Below are 19,150 nucleotides of genomic sequence, written 5' to 3'. Positions count from 1 at the left end.
TATGTCTGTATGTGTGTATGTATATACTGTATGTACAGTATGTGAGTGTACATATGTATGAATATGTACAGTATGTGTATGTATTTATGTATATGTACAGTATTTGTATGCAGGGGTAAAACTACCATTGGTACAGCAGGTGCAGTGACACCAGGGCCCAAGTGTTGGAAGGGGCCCATAGCAGCCAGCTTATACGTAGGCAAATGCGGAACGTGTACAATCCTAATGCAAGGGAGCCTTTTAATAGTACAGATTGCAGGTCTTTCTATGCTCAAAATCTTTATATGGAGCAGCATGTATATTAGTGCTATTTCTTACTACTGAGTTACCTTTGTGGGGGCAAACAAAATTTCATCAGGGCTCTTTTTTGTGTAGGTCAGGTACTGTTTGTATGTGTGTGTACATATGTATGTACAGGGTTATTATAGTTATAACAAATCAGGTTAACACACAAGAATTTGATGTGATAACAGAAATTCTGTATTATTATAGATAAAATAATTATCTATAGCTACTTAAAGGGATAGGAAAGTCAAAGTTAAACTTGCATGATTCAGATAGAACATATAATTTTAAGACACTTTTAAATTCACTTCTATTTTCAAATGTGCTTTGTTCTGTTGGTATCCCTTGTTGAAAAAGAACACGCACATATCCTACACTAGTAGGAGCTGCTGCTAATTGGTGCCTGCACACATTTGTATTTTGTGATTGGCTGACTAGATGTGTTCATCTTGCTGCCAGTAGTGCAATGCTGAAAGTTCCTTCAGCAAAGGATAACAAGAGAACAAAGCAAATTTGATAATGGAAGTAAATTGGAAAGTTGTTTAAAGTTGTATGTTCTATCCAAATCATGAAAGAAAATTTTGGGGCTTCCTGTCCCTTTAACACAACACCAGGTCCATAGCATTTTGATAAGAAGCAGTATTGGCAGGGTATATACCTATAATATATTCTGGGAGAGGGGCGGTAAATTGTGTCTTCGCCTGTGTAGCCAAAAATCCTAGCACCGGCCCTGCGGTCGTTCACTTGTTTGAGTGGGATCTCTTCAGCTATACAAGGACTCTCTTAAAGCTGCAGCACCATTAATTTTGGCAAATGTGTAAGGGAATTGAGCTTATATATAATATGTGGCCTTACAGGTTCTTGCTCTTCCTGCATAATTATATATGTATACCTGTTTTCTTAATATAGAAACTTCCTGACTATTAATACAGGTGGCAATATTTTTAATGAAGGGAGTTGTTGTTGGTACCATCCTTGGGTGTCTCTACTTATGTATTTATTCACTATACTGAAGAAAATCTATGTTTTTTTTATATAAATAAATATTTTTGTATTGATTAATCTATAAAAGAGGACTGAATTCCCTTTTCCTTTGTGGAGGGGCAATATACCTTCCTCAGATACTTTCTTATGATTCTTTATAGTGACTAGTCTCTCTCCTAAGATAGTTAACAAATAATAGGCCAGATGATCAAAGGTTTATCATAACAGCTCTGTGTTGTAAATCAAAAGTGCATGTGAAACGTTCTAAAGGGATTGGATACTTGTTTGAAGGTAGTTTCACATAGAGGCATTTTAGTACACTTCACTGTGTGATGTGAGGGTTCTCTGCCTGTAGCAGAATCTTATATACTACACAACCATGTGCAACAAGAGTTTAATATAAATTATTCATTTTGACAGTGTAGAATGACAAAACAATCTACACGTGTGAACTCAAACTCTTTAGTTTCAGTACAATAGATAAAATTGTAAATTAATAATAAACCTTTTTGAGCTGGGGCATTGAGGGTATATAGTGCATTTGTATATGGTGTGTTATGTAGGGTATATGAATTATATTCCTATATAATATAGTATCAGTTAGATTATGAGTTTTACTGTGATGTCGGGGAGCAAAGGAATAGGGGTTAATAACTTTATTATAGTGTCTGCGATGTCGGGAGCGGCAGATTAGGGGTTAATAACTTTATTTAGGTGTCGCGATGTCGGGGGCAGTAGATTAGGGGTGTTTATACTTGGGGTTTATGTTAGGGTGTTAGGTTTAAATGTAACTTTTTTTTCCCTATAGACATCAATGGGGTTGCGTTACAGAGAATTTTCATTCCGCACTTCAGGTATTAGTTTTTTTTCTAACACTATCTCCCCATTGATTTCTATGGGGGAAAGCTTGCACAAGCATGTCAAAGCAGCCCTTGGCTTTTGTGCGGTATGGAGCTTAATGCCACCATATCGCATACACAAGGAGGCTTTTCAATGACTCGTAATGGCAGGGTGAAATAACACAATTTTTTTGGCGTTAGTTTTGCACCCTGTTTAGCGCAAAACTCGTAATCTAGGTGTATATATTTTAACTGTTAGTTAATAAAATATTGTATTTTGAATTTCTGCATTTTGACGCTTTTTGTTTTTTAGAAACAAGAAATAAAGAGGGGCGCTGTAATAATTAAATCCAAATTAGCCTTCTCCTTTTCTCCAAACTGTTCTCCCAACAGTTCATATATAATAGAGGTCAGCTGAAGCCTTGCAGCTAACAAACAAGCATCAATCTACAGCAATGACTCATAAGCATAGATGCTGTACTTATACTGCTGACAGAGTCCAATCTGCTTCGGCTGCTGAATGGCCAGTTCTAATCATGCATTCAGAAGAGTAGAAAAGTAGATCAAGGCCAAACCTTGAGATCTATATATGTCATGGTAAAAAGAATGCTTACAAGCCATATTTCCCTGAAAACAAGACCTTGACATGGAACCAAGGGTTTTATCTCCACTTCCATTGACCCCCCCAGGCCAGTTATCTACAGTTGCAGAAATTTCAGCTTGAACTTCTGCTGCTGAGCTCTATCAGGTCTGTGGGCAAATACAGGTGGTATGAGTCATCTAATTGGAAATTCTCATCTTCTCTGTCAGAAATCCAGATAAGTGAACCAAGTGGCAGTTCCCCTCAATTCATCTGCAGACACAGAGGGCATACAATGGTAAGACTCCATTGGCTTTACATGCTCCTTTCTAAATACAATACTGCTTTCATCCAATCTACAGGAGGTGCGGTTTATATCCTGTCATACATATCCACAGTAGAGGGGAATGAGGGGACAGGTAACATTTTATTTCATTAAAGAAAGATACCAAAAGAAGAAGTAGGCAGCACTCCAGGATTCTAGTAAAACAGGCAATTTTATTCCAGCGCAATGAGGAAAAACATACAAACTCACAGGTAAGAGGGGAAGGGGGCGTGTCCTTATGCATTTTGTGCTGTGCGGCACTTAGTCATAGGATGACAGGTAAGTCTACCAACAGAACCTATATACTCAGTACAGCCAATCAGACACCTTCAACAAGGAGTCAATCGTCATACTGGACCAGGTAAGTGAAGGGACAAAACATAGTGAGGTTTAAAAACAATCAAAGGTAGAAATGATTACCCTATATATAAATGGGCAAACTTTATTTAGCAGAAGTGTCAACAGACACAGTTATTTAAATAGACGTATAAACATCAAATGAGATCCTTGACTATACGATATAGATCTACATAGACAGAGCAACAACGCATAAAGCCATAACATTAACAACAACTTAGAAATCGAATTTAAACAAAATTAAATTACGTAAAATTGAATACATCTGACACAAACACCACGGTGCTAAAAAATTCCCATACTGAAGCGGTTATAAGCCAGATTCCATAACAAGATCTATTTCAAAACAGAAACTGTTCAGCACCGCAATGTAAGGACAAACAAACAAATTAAATGGTATAAGAACATATTGCACAGGGGCACTCTCAGTTATAAGACTAAAACAATAACGCCTAGATTTAGAGTTCTGCGGTAGCCGTCAAAAGCAGCGTTAAGGGGTCCTAACGCTGGTTTTGGCCGCCCGCTGGTATTTAGAGTCGTGTAGGTAAGGGTCTAACGCTCACTTTCAAGCCGCGACTTTTCCATACTGCAGATCCCCTTACGTCAATTGCGTATCCTATCTTTTCAATGGGATCTTCCTAACGCTGTTATTTAGAGTCTTGGCTGAAGTGAGCGGTAGACCCTCTACCGACAAGACTCCAGCCGCAGAAAAAAGTCAGTAGTTAAGAGCTTTCTGGGCTAACGCTGAAATATAAAGCTCTTAACTACTGTGCTCTAAAGTACACTAACACCCATAAACTACCTATGTACCCCTAAACGAGGTCCCCCCACATCACCGCCACTATAATGAATATTTTTAACCCCTAATCTGCCGACCGCACACCGCCGCCACCTACATTATCCCTATGAACCCCTAATCCGCTGCCCCTAACATCGCCAACCCCTATATTATATTTATTAACCCCTAATCTGCCCCCCCCAATGTCGCCGCCACCTAACTACACTTATTAAACCCTAATCTGCCGATCGGACCTCGCCGCTAATCTAATAAATGTATTAACCCCTAAACCGCCGCACTCCCGCCTCGCAAACCCTATAATAAATAGTATTAACCCCTAATTTCCCCCCCAACATTGCCGCCACCTAACTTCAAGTATTAACCCCTAATCTGCTGACCGGACCTCGCCGCTACTATAATAAATGTATTAACCCCTAAAGCTAAGTCTAACCCTAACCCTAACACCCCCCTAAATTAAATATAATTTTAATCTAACAAAATAAATTAAATCTTATTAACTAAAGTATTCCTATTTAAAGCTAAATACTTACCTGTAAAAAAACCTAATATAGCTACAATATAACAAATAATTATATTGTAGCTATTTTAGGATTTATATTTATTTTACAGGCAATTTTGTATTTATTTTAACTAGATACAATAGCTATTAAATAGTTATTAACTATTTAATAGCTACCTTGTTAAAATAATTACAAAATTACCTGTAAAATAAATCCTAACCTAAGTTACAATTAAACCTAACACTACACTATCAATAAATAAATTAAATAAATTAACTACAAGTACCTACAATTAAATAGACTAAACTAAATTACAAAAAAACAAACAAACACTAAATTACAAAAAATAAAATAAAGATTACAATAATATTAGGCTAATTACACCTACTCTAAGCCCCCTAATAAAATAAAAAAGCCCCCCAAAATAATAAAAGTCCCTACCTTATTCTAAAATAAAAAGTAACCAGCTCTTCTACCAGCCCTTAAAATGGCTTTTTGTAGGGCATGCCACAAAGTAATCAGCTCATTTGCCTGTAAAAAAAAACACAATACCCCCCAACATTACAACCCACCACCCACATACCCCTACTCTAACCCAAACCCCCTTAAATAAACCTAACACTACCCCCCTGAAGATCTCCCTACCTTGAGTCGTGTTCACCCAGCCGGGCACCGATGGACCAAAAGAGGACATCCGGAGTGGCAGAAGTCTTCATCCTATCCGGGCAGAAGAGGACATCCGGACAGGCAGACATCTTCATCCAAGAGGCATCTTCTATCTTCATCCATCCGGAGCGGAGCGGAGGCATCTTCGTCCAGCTGACGCGGGTCCATCCTTCTTCACCGACGCCTACTCGCCGAATGAAGGTTCCTTTAAATGACGTCATCCAAGATGGCGTCCCTCGAATTCCGATTGGCTGATAAGATTCTATCAGCCAATCGGAATTAAGGTAGGAAAAATCTGATTGGCTGATTGAATCAGCCAATCAGATTCAAGTTCAATCGGATTGGCTGATCCAATCAGCCAATCAAATTGAGCTTGCATTCTATTGGCTGTTCCGATCAGCCAATAGAATGCGAGATCAATCTGATTGGCTGATTGGATCAGCCAATCCGATTGAACTTGAATCTGATTGGCTGATTCAATCAGCCAATCAGATTTTTCCTACCTTAATTCCGATTGGCTGATAGAATCCCATGAGCCAATCGGAATTCGAGGGATGCCATCTTGGATGATGTCACTTAAAGGAACCTTCATTCGTCGGGTAGTCGTCGGGGAAGGAGGATGTTCCGTGCCGGAGGTCTTGAAGATGGAGGCGCTCCTCGTCGGATGGATGAAGATAGAAGATGCCGCTTGGATGAAGATGTCTGCCGGTCCGGATGTCCTCTTCTGCCCAGATAGGATGAAGACTTCTGCCGGTCTGGATGTCCTCTTCTGCCCCATCGGATGAAGACTTCGGCCCGGTTGGGTGAAGATGACTCAAGGTAGGGAGATCTTCAGGGGGGTAGTGTTAGGTTTATTTAAGGGGGGTTTGGGTTAGAGTAGGGGTATGTGGGTGGTGGGTTTTAATGTTGGGGGGTGGTATTGTGTTTTTTTTTTACAGGCAAAAGAGCTGATTACTTTGGGGCATGTCCTGCAAAAAGCCCTTTTAAGGGCTGGTAATAGAGCTGTTAACTTTTTTAATTTAGATTAGGGTAGGGAATTTTTTTTATTTTGGGGGGCTTTGTTATTTTATTAGGGGGATTAGAGTAGGTGTAATTAGCTTGAAATTCTTGTAAACTTTTTTATTTTTTGTAATTTAGTGTTTGTTTGTTTTTTTGTAATTTAGTTTATTTTATTTAATTGTAGGTAATTTATTTAATTAATTTATTGATAGTGTAGTGTTAGGTTTAATTGTAACTTAGGTTAGGATTTATTTTACAGGTAATTTTGTAATTATTTTAACTAGGTAGCTATTAAATAGTTAATAACTATTTAATAGCTATTGTACCTAGTTAAAATAAATACAAAGTTGCCTGTAAAATAAATATAAATCCAAAAATAGCTACAATATAATTATTTGTTATATTGTAGCTATATTAGGGTTTATTTTACAGGTAAGTATTTAGTTTTAAATAGGAATACTTTAGTTAATAAGTTTAATTTATTTCATTAGATTAAAATTATATTTAATTTAGGGGGTGTTAGGGTTAGGGTTAGACTTAGCTTTAGGGGTTACTACATTTATTAGAGTAGCGGCGAGGTCCGTTTGGCAGATTAGGGGTTAATAAGTGTAGGTAAGGTAGCAGCGACGTTGGGGGGCAGATTAGGGGTTAATAAATATAATATAGGTGTTGGCGATGTTAGGGGCAGTAGATTAGGGGTTCATAGGGATAATGTAGGTTGCGGCGGTGTACGGAGCGGCAGATTAGGGGTTAATAATATAATGCAGGTGTCAGCGATAGCGGGGGCGGCAGATTAGGGGTTAATAAGTGTAAGGTTAGGGGTGTTTAGACTCGGGGTTCATGTTTGGGTGTTAGGTGTAGACTTAGAGAGTGTTTCCCCATAGGAAACAATGGGGCTGCGTTAGGAGCTGAACGCTGCTTTTTTGCAGGTGTTAGTTTTGTTTCAGCCCAAACTGCCCCATTGTTTCCTATGGGGGAATCGTGCACAAGCACGTTTTTCCAGCTAGCTGCTACCGTAAGCAACGCTGGTATTGAGAGTTGAAGTGGCGGTAAATATGCCTGTACGCTCCCTTTTTGGAGCCTAACGCAGCCCTTCAGATGTAGTCTCCATCCATTGTGTTCAGCTAGTTCTCAGTAGTGTATTGCTGCTCCTTCAACAAAGGATTCTAAGAGAATTAAGTAATAAAAGTAAATCTGAAAGTTGTTTAAAATTGTATGCTCTTTCTGAATCATAAAAGAAAAAGTTTGGGTTTATGTCCTTTTAAGGCCCATTTCTCAACTTTTTATGTTTACTTTATAATATTTTCGCTGTGAAGAAGAGGCATGCTTTTTCTACAGGCACAAATTCACAGTTTTGAGAATTACATAACCAAGAATATATATAATAATATCTTCTGTTTAGTAAAAATGTCCAATACATGGCTAGATGACATCTGGAATGGTAATTACCGTTCACACACATTGTAACCTTTGGTAGACGTTAACTTTCTGCGTGCACTGGTTAGCATGTATATTATAAGTTAAAAGTAAAAACTTGGCACTCTTGCAAAACCTATTGCATACATAAAGTTAGACTTCAGATATTGAAATTGTTAATATTGCATTCGCCCCATAGACTTCAATGGAGCCCCAAATAAAAAATAAAAAATAACACCTATACTTGTGCGGTAGCCCCCATCGCAATAAACCCTATTAACCCCAAAACCACCACAACCCCCATCGCAAAATCCCCACTACACTACTTAACCCCTAAACCTCCACAACCCCCATAGAAAAACCCCTGTTACACTACTTAACCCCTTAAATCACCACAACTCCCATCGCAAAACCCCTGCTATACCACATAACCACTAAACTGCCAAAATCCCCACCACAATTAAGCCCTCTAAACTATTAACCCCTAAATCCACTTGAAGATCTCTCAACCATGACACATAATTAGGTAGTTTGAGATTCAGGCGAGATGCCCTCAAGACGATCTCCGGGAGTCCCCAGTGAAAATATCAAACCAACCTAACTCTCCTGATTGAGGGACCACTCCTCCAATTGCAAAATCTGACAATTTAGATAATCAGTCTCTCAATTGTTGTCCCCAGGAATTAGGTGGCAAAATGCAGTATGCAAAAAAGAAAAACCCCTTTAATGCTAGTCCTCTGTGAGTACCCTAATGAGAGATGTAGGCTACTTCCAAAATGTTGTCTGACTGAAACACATGACTGCAACAAACCTGAGAAGAGGAAAAGCCTGAAGATTACACAGAGTTCCAAGATATTTAATGGTAACCTCGCATCGTAAGGAGACCAAACTCCCTGAAGCCTACGAGAACCCCAGACTGCACCTCCACCAAAAAGGTTTGCAATCTTGGATCTTTTCTCCCATGACAGACAAAGAAGATCATACCCAAAGAAACTGGGTTATAGGATATCCACCAGGAAATAAATATTTTTTTTTGACTGAAAGTCCAGATGGATGAACTGGAACCGAAAAATGTAGTCTTCATTCCACTGACTTAGCATGCATTGATGAAGTTGATGCAAATAAATGCTATAATGAAAGAACATTACTAAGAAAAATGTGTTGACAAAATTATACATATGCAAACATTTTTTTTAAATAAAAAGAATTATAAAATAAAATAAAACCTAATACTGTACTAGCTTAGATGTCTGCGCCAGGGAGATTGGAAAGAAAATATGGTAACTCAAACCATGTAGAATGACAAACGTATATTGTTAGAATCAAAGTTTTATACATTTTCTCGGATATCAGATTGCTTGACTAAACCTCATACCAGAGGGGCCAGGGAAAGACCTATCCATGTCTTTTTACCACACGTCATAAAGCTCTGAATCCTTGGCTGAAATTATAGAACACCTTGTAACTATTGTTATGTATATCTAGCTCATATACACATATAGGCAATCCCTTTGTGATGTAATGAGGAGTATTTTGATACCAAACACTATATATTTAGCATTATTTATGGTTCCAAGGCATTATGACATAACAGTACATTTATTTGCAAGGTGATTTGTCCTGTCATTGACCTAAGGTTCATGCCTAATAGAGGACCTGTGTACTATCTCTCTGTGCTGACAAGTTGTGGCAATCAACAGAACCTAGGCCATAATGTTCTCTCTTATGGATCTTAGAAACTATTTATAAGGGAAAAACACAGGAACACGTTTCTTCTGAAAAAACAATGTTTTTAGCTAAAAATGTTTAATCCTTTAACAGCTAAATCATGAGGTCTTCATGACAGCTACTCCTTATTTATTACCACCAGTATTCACACATCTGAGAGCACATAAGGTACGGAAGTAGTTATAAGCCAGAAAAAAATATAACTTGATAAATAAAATTTAACTTTTATTCCAATGGATACATTAAAAATAGAGTGGGATGATACCCCCTAAAAGAACCAGACTGACACATTTTGGCTGGAAAGCCGTACTCATAGTCAATAAAATTCAGTTCTAATACCAACTTTAAGAACCTCTCACTGTGTCCTGGTTGGTGGATGCATTAATTGAAATTTAAAGGAACAGGGGTATACACTTATCATGGTGCGAGTAACAATGTGTTGGTTTCACAATTAGTATAACATGACATTAAATTTAATATATTAAATCACTACATTGGCAATAACCTATTACACACAATGCAATAACATACTAATGTCATGATAGGAAAACAAAACATATAGAAACCTCCCTATGTTGTTGGTGAACAAAGCTATAGTGGATATTTATGCATCCTAGTGCAATGCGGTCATATGCCCCATAAGAAATAAGTGCTTGTGACTAAATATGTTTGATGACGGGAATCTGCATGCTAATACACATTAACTTATATCATGACCCACATAAATCAGGTAATAACTGCATGCAGCATTTTGCCCACCCTCCCACATAAGAAAGGGATTAGAGGGCCACCATGAACAAAGGGATCAGCGTTATTAACCCAAAGGTGTCTAAAGGTTGGCATAGGGGTAGGAGAGTGGCCCAAGGGAACACTCACAACCTCTGACTCAATCCACCTCTAGCTAGAGACAGAAAGAAGGTCAGAGTAACTGACCTAAGTGGCAGATAGATAGGGATTAATCATTTATGCATATGTGTTTGCACAACGTGCATCCCTGGCCAGAGGGGGGCCCTAGCTCCAATAATTGATAAAATCATATTCAGAATTCAGACCCAGAGGTCTCCTAGTCTGGAATCTGAATATCCAGTACATTTCCTGCCTGGATAGGATCTGGAATCTGTCACCCCCTCTCCTCTGAGTTTGCACCTTTTCAATGACCATCCACCTTAGTGAGCTGCAGTCTTTTTCATGTCTCTTGACAAAATTATCTACCAGGGGCGTATTAATCTTGCCCACACTGATCGCTGACAAGTGTTCTTGGTTCCTTGAGTGCACCTCCCTGGTGGTTATCCCTACATAATGTAGGTTACAAACGGAACACCAGAGCAGATAAATACAATAAGTGGATCTAAAATTGAGGCAGGATGACACTTCAAAACTCTCACCTGTCACAAATGATCCAAAGGATGTATAAACATGGACATACTCGCAAGCCTTGCATTTCGAGTAGCCACACTTAAATGTCCCTTTGTGCCTTAGCCATGATGATGAGGCTGTTGCAGACACTGGTCTCTTAAGTTAAGAGGGAGATACAATACTGCCTATAGATTCATTTCTCCTTTAAGAGAATCTATCACCCTTCTTTACCATATCTGCAAGATCATCATCTGGTACTAGAAGCTTGAAATGTCAGCGTATGACACCACAGATGTCCTGGTATTGAGCCGAAAAATCTGTCACAAATGTCAATTTATTCTCAGTGGCAGTTGTAGATCCAACCCTGTCTTTAAGCAGCATTTCTCTAGACATACTGGTTACTTCCTTTCTGGCTTTTTTGAGTACATTTCCACTCTACCCCCTTTCCAGCAATCAATTTTCTAAGTCATCAGCATGTCTATTGAAGCTGTTGGCTAAGGTGCAATTCCTTTTAAGTTGCACGAATTGCCCCTTGGCCACATAATAGGGAACATGTCTGGGGTGACAGCTCCTAGCATGTAGGAGACTATTCCCAGATATTTGTTTTCTATAAACCTCTGAGGTGACCTTACCCGAAGGACACCCTCTCAATTCCAGATCCAGGTAATGTACCATAGTATCATCAAACTCATACGTGAAGCATAAATTCAAATCATTTTGCCCTAGGCACTTAAGAAATTTATTGGCCATGTCCTTATCTCCATCCCAAACAAAGATCAGATCATCAATGAAACGATGATACAGCTTGATGGCCGACCTGAAAGGGTTACTATCTGCATAGATATGGGACCGCTCCCACCAACCCAAGAATAGGTTGGCGTACATGGGCGCAAATCTAGTGCCCATGGCAGTACCACATCTCTGCAGATAGAAATCTCCCTCGAATTAGAAAAAGTTATGGGACAATAGGAACTGAGTCACTTCTGAAATAAAGATTCTGAGTGGTCCACTGTGCGATGTCTCATTCTCTAAGTGATAAGCTATTGCTTTTAGGCCACAACTGGGGAGGTATCTAACCAATGGCTGTAGGATGTCATTGAGCCTTTCAGATAGGTGCTCTAGCATAGACTATATCCCACTCAAGATGGGTCTACCATGGACATTTTCTAGCGTCTTGTGCACCTTAGGTAAGTGATGGAACAATGGTATAACTGGATGTTTCACATAAAGGTATTGAAGGGTTTTAGTATCAATCAAACCCTGTTCCCTAGCTCCATCAAGTAGGTGCAAAAGTTTACGATGAAAGTTTTTCTGGGGTCCTGTTTCAACTTCTCATAGCTGTCAGTGTTCCTTAACTGTCTTAATGCTTCATTAACATAGTCTATTCTGTTCATGAGTACCACAGATCCCCCCTTGTCCGCTTGTTTGATCACAATATTCATATTTCCCCCAAAAGATTTTAGGGCCAACTGCTCATTTCTAGTCATGTTCTTTTTTACTGGTGTTTGTGCTTGGGAGAGTATTCTCAGATCTGCCTCTACCCATTTGTAAAATGTTTCCACTATGGTCCCTCTGCTCTGAATGGAGTAGAAAGTAGAGGGATTTCTATACCTCTTTCCCCCTCTCGGGTATCACTCTCAACCTTGGTTGAACCTTCATTTTCTAACCCCCTCAGAGTAAATCAGGTCACATATTTCGTGGAAATTAAACTCCTGGTGTGCATCACTGTTTCCTGATACTTGGGATGGTGTCATATCATGGTCTTTTTTAATATTTGAGAAATGCTTATATAAGGTAATATTATGTATGAACCTATCATGGTCCAACATAGTTCGAAACAAATTAAAATTAGCTGTGGGTACAAAACCTAGACCGAGGCAAAGCACCCTACCCTCAACTTGTGTTAGCACATGGCTAGATAGATTTATGATGGTTTGTATTTTAAGGGGACCCGAGTCTGCCTTGTTGGATATCTTCCCCTGTTGGGGTGTTTGCATATTTGTCACCCCTCCTTCCCTGGTGTGCTGGCCTATCTGAAAAACCTGTTCTAGCTGAATTAAGTAATCATTCCTACCTCTTACTAAGCTAGTGTTGGGATAGATTGGTGGATAAATGGGGTCAGGAGTCGTCTGGTATCTTGTTGGAGCAGGTAAGGCTGTGTCAAATAGAATTGGTGTCTGTGCAAGTATTTTGGATTTTACCTGTTAGGCTTAATGTGAGTGCTTTCCTTGAATATATGCGTTGAACGTATCTATTAGGCACTGTGTCAGGAAGTTAGAGCTATACGCAAAGAGGATTGATTATATGTGGACTACGGGCATGTTCCCCGTTGGGGTATGGAGCCATTTAAGTACATGTAACAAGGTTGTAACAAGGTTGTCTCTGAGAAGCTTGAATATTTATGGTAACATATCCACTAGTAAATAGACTGAGTTATGAGACGTTGGATTTATATGTTAACAATATTACTACATGAAATGGAATTTCAGTAAGTCCGGATAATACTCAGGGCAAATATACTTACAGCCCATTCTTTTCTCTTTTTCTATAATTACGGAAGTAGTTATAGCCATATGTAGGGGATAATAAATTAGGTTTAAAGGGACAGTCTAGTCAAAATTAAACTTTCATGATTCAGATAGGGAATGCAATTTTAAACAACTTTCCATTTCACTTTTATCATCAAACTTGCTTTATTCTCTTGGTATTTTTTGTTGAAAGCTAAATCTAGGTAGGCTCATATGCTAATTTCTAAAACCTTGAAGGTCGCCCCTTATTTCAATGCATTTGGCAGTTTTTCACAGCTATAGGGCATAAGTTCATATGTGCCATACAGATAACATTGTGACCACGCCCGTGGATTTACAAGTGAGAGGGTAGAGAGTCTGTAAAAAGAATTTAAATAAGGGGTCAGTTGGCAAAGGCTTTGATACAAGGTAATCACAGAGGCAAAGAGTATATTAATATAACCACAAAACAGGGGAATGGGTAATAAAGGAATTATCTATCTTTTTAAACAATAACAATTCTGGAGTAGACTGTCCCTTTAACATAGCATACTGCAGTAAAATACCCAAAACCTCTTTCATTATCCTGTGCATGAACATTTGTAGAGCATTTTAACCCAGCTTAAGAATGTGATAAAGCTGTACTGTGTGATAAACTGTTATGACTGGCTATGAAATCCACAAGTGTAACTACTTATAGCCTGTGGGCTGTGTGAGACATATGGTTACTTACGCTGCGACAGTCCCCTTCACTGAGCACAATGTTATCTATATGGCACACATGAACTAGCAGTGTCTGCTGTGAAAAGCTATAAAATGCTTTGAGATAAGAGGTGGTCTGCAGTGGCTTAGAAACAGGCAGAAAGTTAGAGGTTTAAGGTTCTAAAGTGTATTAATATAACAAATTGTTTAAAAATGTTGATTGTGCAAAGTTGGGGAATATGTAGTAAAGGCATTATCTATATTTTTAAACAAAAACATTTTTGGAGTAGACTGTCCCTTTAAATGCTCGTGCATGCAGCTGATAAAGTAATCTTTTACTAGAAGAAAACATTATTCTATTTAAAATTGAAATCTATCCTTAGTTGTAAAATTGAAATTATTACATTTTAAGGTCCTAAGAAAACTAAATGCATACTTTTTAAACATGCTTTTACCATATTTTATTTGCTCACAAACTCTATATATAAACTTAATACTGTACTAAAAATAGCAACATGTTAATAACGTTTCCTCTTAAACTTCCTGAAACAGTTATCTCTGTTGAACAAAGCAACACGTTACTCACTGAGTACTTTGCTTGCTGCAGCCACAAGATCATAGGTTTTAGAGTCATCATAAATAATTCTGACCAGGAACTGTCCCTCTTCATCAAGCTGAGCCTCTTTTCTATTAAAAAAGGAAAGACATAAAGAAAGATTAACACAAAATATCCCATCAAAAATTCCACAATCAGACTTTGTATACAGAAAAAGAAAACCCTAAAAATGCATTTTATGAAAACATTTTTTATAAACAATATGTTTGTTATAAATCATATAAATGATATTTAAATATATTCTTGGATATTTTAAGCTGTATTATCTTGTGAAAAATTATAATGACATTTTGCACTTAGTTTATAGCCAAAAATAGAAACTAGGGGGCGGAGTTAACTGCCAAACTGGATGGTCCCATCTCTACATAGCTCCCGGCTCTAGATATCTTAAAAGGGACTTATATAACTATTCTCACAGCCCAAATCCACCCAGAGACAAGTCCCAGTAATAGACATTACTTCAAAAATGAGCCTGGGAGCTTACAAAAGCCTCATATTATTTGCCCTGATATAACGACAAGACCAACCTTATAGCGGAGACCTCGTGGGATAAAGAACTAAAGAGACTGCCAGATGGTCATTTCTCACAACTCAAGCAAGCACTTAAGAAGGTGTTTGTGCAGGAACCACTAGCTAGCGCATGTCCAGAGCACTCAGAGAAACTACAGAGTCCTTTTGAGGGTAATCTTTGCAATCACCCCGAACCTTACCTTTCTAAGACTGGGTGCGCTGCCCTGATACAAGATGAAAGGGTCTTGCCTGTACGGAGCACCCTGCTACCGGACGTGTCGGATGTCCATTTGGATATAAATATGACTCAGTATCAGCTGCATTTTATCCGACCGCTGAGACCTACTTGGTACACGCTGATGTCGCATCCTAGCCCGTATAAACAACATGGAGACCTTCTGCTCTCTCCTACTTTCTCTTTAGTTCAGGATTCATGCGGCAATCAGAAATCAGCAAGCGGCATGATCCTCCCATGTCTCCACATTCAGGTTCCTGGATGCCGTTAATGAAGGAGAGTGATCTGCTCGAAAATACCCAGAGTGATGCCCTTGAAATAAATTGGAGAAAGAGTCTTCGTTTATATGCTCTGGAAAGCTATCCCCCAATATTGGAGAGTGTGTGGCTAGGGAGATCCAGTGCTAGTGGTCTAGACAGTCTTTGAGGCCATGAGTTTGTTTATATGACAGATGGACTTTTCATTTTGATACTTCTATTGTCACTCCCGGAACGCTAACCACATAATAAGTGGAGCAAAAACACAATGTTTTATTAAAGGCTTACTAGTAACAAGCTAATTAGTTATATTTCTGATCTCTCAATATGTTTATTATATATAATGATGTTCCTGTTCAGATGTACCTTCGCTAATTTAGTTTCATTCTTAGAGGTTGAATTGTATAATTATATATTTGTTATCTGAGGTATACCCTAATTGTGAAAGGTCATATTGAGCCGTTGGCCTTTACTATGAGGTCTAATCTATGCTTCAGCCTAATAGGCCAATGTTAGTGCTAGTAGGGGAAGATGGCTGCTTGAGGGAAGATAAAGTCAAATATATATAAGAGCTAATATACACTACCAATTTACCTAGGGAGTTAAACTGCAAGTTGATGGTTATGCACACAAGATAAAGTCAAATATATATAAGAGCTAATATACACTACCAATTTACCTAGGGAGTTAAACTGCAAGTTGATGGTTATGCACACAAGATACAAAAGGTACCCAATGGGCAATGAGTAACATTCTGGAGAATTCAGCCTTATTCCATAAGTTTTAGTTAGAATTCCATAGCCTTATGTACTGTTAGTTTGAAGTCCTAAGCTACAGTCCACCTGTCTGACAGTGTGACTCTAGATATAACCCTATAAGAAATGAGAATATTATTAACCTTTCTAACTAGTTTAATATATATATATATATATATATATATATATATATATATATATATTTATTTATATTTATATACTTATTGCAGCCCACTATATAATGTGGTAACACACAATACTCATGAGCCCGCCAGGACTATATGATATAGGTAAAAGCCATAACTATACTTATGGTATATTGATCATTTGTGTGGATATTCTGCACGGATGAGGATATGCTGTCTGCGGCCAGGGTGGCATGTTCTTGTATATGGCTACCTCTATACTTATATCATCTACATCCTGGGACCTGTTCTCCTTTAATAGCCACTTACAGCTCCTAGCATAAGTCTAAGAGGTAATATGCCCTTCTCTACATTGACAGAGAAAGATACACAACTCACAGAACCATACATAATCATACGATAGCTTGACCACACTATCAAATAGTTTTTTAACTGGTCAATAAGACTGCAATCTATATTATATTTTACTGTCTACTGTTTGATATGTTTTGAATGACTATTGTACCTTTGTATTATATATGTATAACATGCTAATGTATCTACATCTTGGGTTACTATATATGTCTAGTAGAAGGTTGTTGATTGATGTTATCTCTTAGATATACCTTCTCCTATACTGAGATAAGTAGTATTTACTTTCCCTTACTCTTGGCCGTCAGTTAATATGAGATTCAGAGTTGCCATGAGTCCTCCATATATCCAAATTGCAATATAGTGCCACATCTGACCCTTCTTAGTACATAGTACGTATCCGTCAACTATACTATATATATACTATATATATACTATACTATATACTATATACTATATTTCCCCCCCTTCATAGCTTAGAAGATAAGCATAGGAAAATGCATCCCTCGAAAACTCTATTTTATTTTTTCCCTATCCCCCTTACACTCCTCATCAGTCAAAATGAATGTTTTAGAGATCCTTAAGATACCCTAGCTTGATACTAGGAGGTAACTTTTCATTTGTGGTTTAATCATAGTTGAAGGGGATTTTTTATACTTAAATTTTGTGCAACTACAGTCCTGCGGGTCCAAAAGTGGCCCTTTAAACCCATATATTGTTTTCCGCTACTAGTCCCCATATATATTATTTTCTATAGTCTCAGCAGTCCAAGAGAGGCCACTAGAGTTTGGTTGGGAAAACATGTGTTGTATTACATACAATTTTAATGGGGAACACCTTTATAAAAAAAAAAATGGGGCTAAGTTATCTAGCATTTGCCTTGTATGTCTACAGTCAAAATTTATGACCTTGCCACCTAAGACTGTTATGTTTGTGATGTACTTACTTATGTATACATGGCGGCCATGTTATTAAGTATTTATTATTCTTCGTGACTCTATTGGTAACTCTGTTTTTGAAGCAAATGATGCTTACAACTGTATTGCCTTTAAGCCTAAATAAAAATATTATTTAAAAAAAAAATAGAAACTAGACTAAGACAAGAATGGAATGTTTGCCAAAGTAGATTAGTCACAAAGCATATAATGTAAAATACATAAGAGGATTATTGTAATACTGAGGAGCTTTTCTCATACAAGTGACCAATTCTTATCATTAATAACCCAATAAATTATACTCTTTACATCAAACTCAAAAGACTTTGAAACTAGATTTGCAATAATTATCTCTAAGTTTTAAGAAGAAAAAAAGCCTTAAAGGGCATTCTAGTCCCTAAATTAGTGCTTCTAATGGATTAGAAAGCCTTCAAGTAAAAAAAAAAACACAAAATAAAAAAACTTTATTGCACAGCAAATTCTAACAGATAAGAATGGAGGATATTGTTAGGACGAATGTTCAAAATGTCCTTATTTCTTAAATTAAACAAATACAGTTCTTAGAATATATCTGAAGTTAAAACATAGGAAGGGAACGACTGAACTAGAAACTAGTAATAAGCAGCTAAGCACAGTATAAATTGTTTCTTCCTCAAGGGACATATAAGATAGGCATTGACAGAGTGTAACAAATAACCAAGCAAATCAATTGAAGATTATTTTTCCATTTACATATTTTAGATCAGAACAGATTTTTCATTTTTCTTTTGCACAGAGGATTGCTTAAAGAGACAGTATACACCAACTTTCATATAACTGCATGTAATAGACACTGCTATAAAGAATAAGATGCACAGATAAAAATCCAGTATAAAGCTGTTTAAAAACTTACTTAGAAGCTCTCAGTTTAGCTCTGTTTAAAAAGTTACTGGAACACCCACTGCAAGTGGGAAATATCAGACACTCCCCCCTCCCCTTTCCTTTGCATATGAAAAGACCCTTTACACAAACAGGAGCAAGCTCGAGTAGATATCTGACGGTATTCTCCTAAAACTTTGGGGCTTGGTTAGGAGTGTGAAAATTAGAGCAATGTTATTTAAGAATAAGCAAAACTATACATTTTTTGAAAAGAAAAATGTCATAGGCTATATAAATAGATAATCTACAAAACATTTACGTAAAGAAAAAATTAGTGTATAATGTCCCTTTAATCGCTTTAATATTTTAGATTTGCTACCTCTGTTGCTCCTTTTTGCATTAGTCATTTTTATGTTACATATAAAAGAGAACATTTTACTGTAG

General features: G+C 37.6%; 1 protein-coding gene across 2 annotated transcripts in view; it reads right to left on the bottom strand.

Moving 5' to 3' along the window:
- GUCY1B1 (guanylate cyclase 1 soluble subunit beta 1) overlaps positions 1-19,150 on the bottom strand; it is a 396,478-nt gene that overhangs the window by 327,625 nt on the left and 49,703 nt on the right. For both annotated transcript variants that reach the window (XM_053703767.1, XM_053703768.1), the window contains exon 3: positions 14,630-14,730. In XM_053703767.1, coding sequence (XP_053559742.1) covers positions 14,630-14,730 — 101 coding nt within the window. The remainder of the gene's footprint in view (positions 1-14,629; positions 14,731-19,150) is intronic.

This window comes from Bombina bombina, chromosome 2 (assembly GCF_027579735.1).
Source record: "Bombina bombina isolate aBomBom1 chromosome 2, aBomBom1.pri, whole genome shotgun sequence".
NCBI classification, from domain to species: domain Eukaryota; kingdom Metazoa; phylum Chordata; class Amphibia; order Anura; family Bombinatoridae; genus Bombina; species Bombina bombina.
The sequence above is the reverse complement of the archived record's forward strand: the minus strand, read 5'-3'. Positions and strand labels throughout refer to the sequence as shown.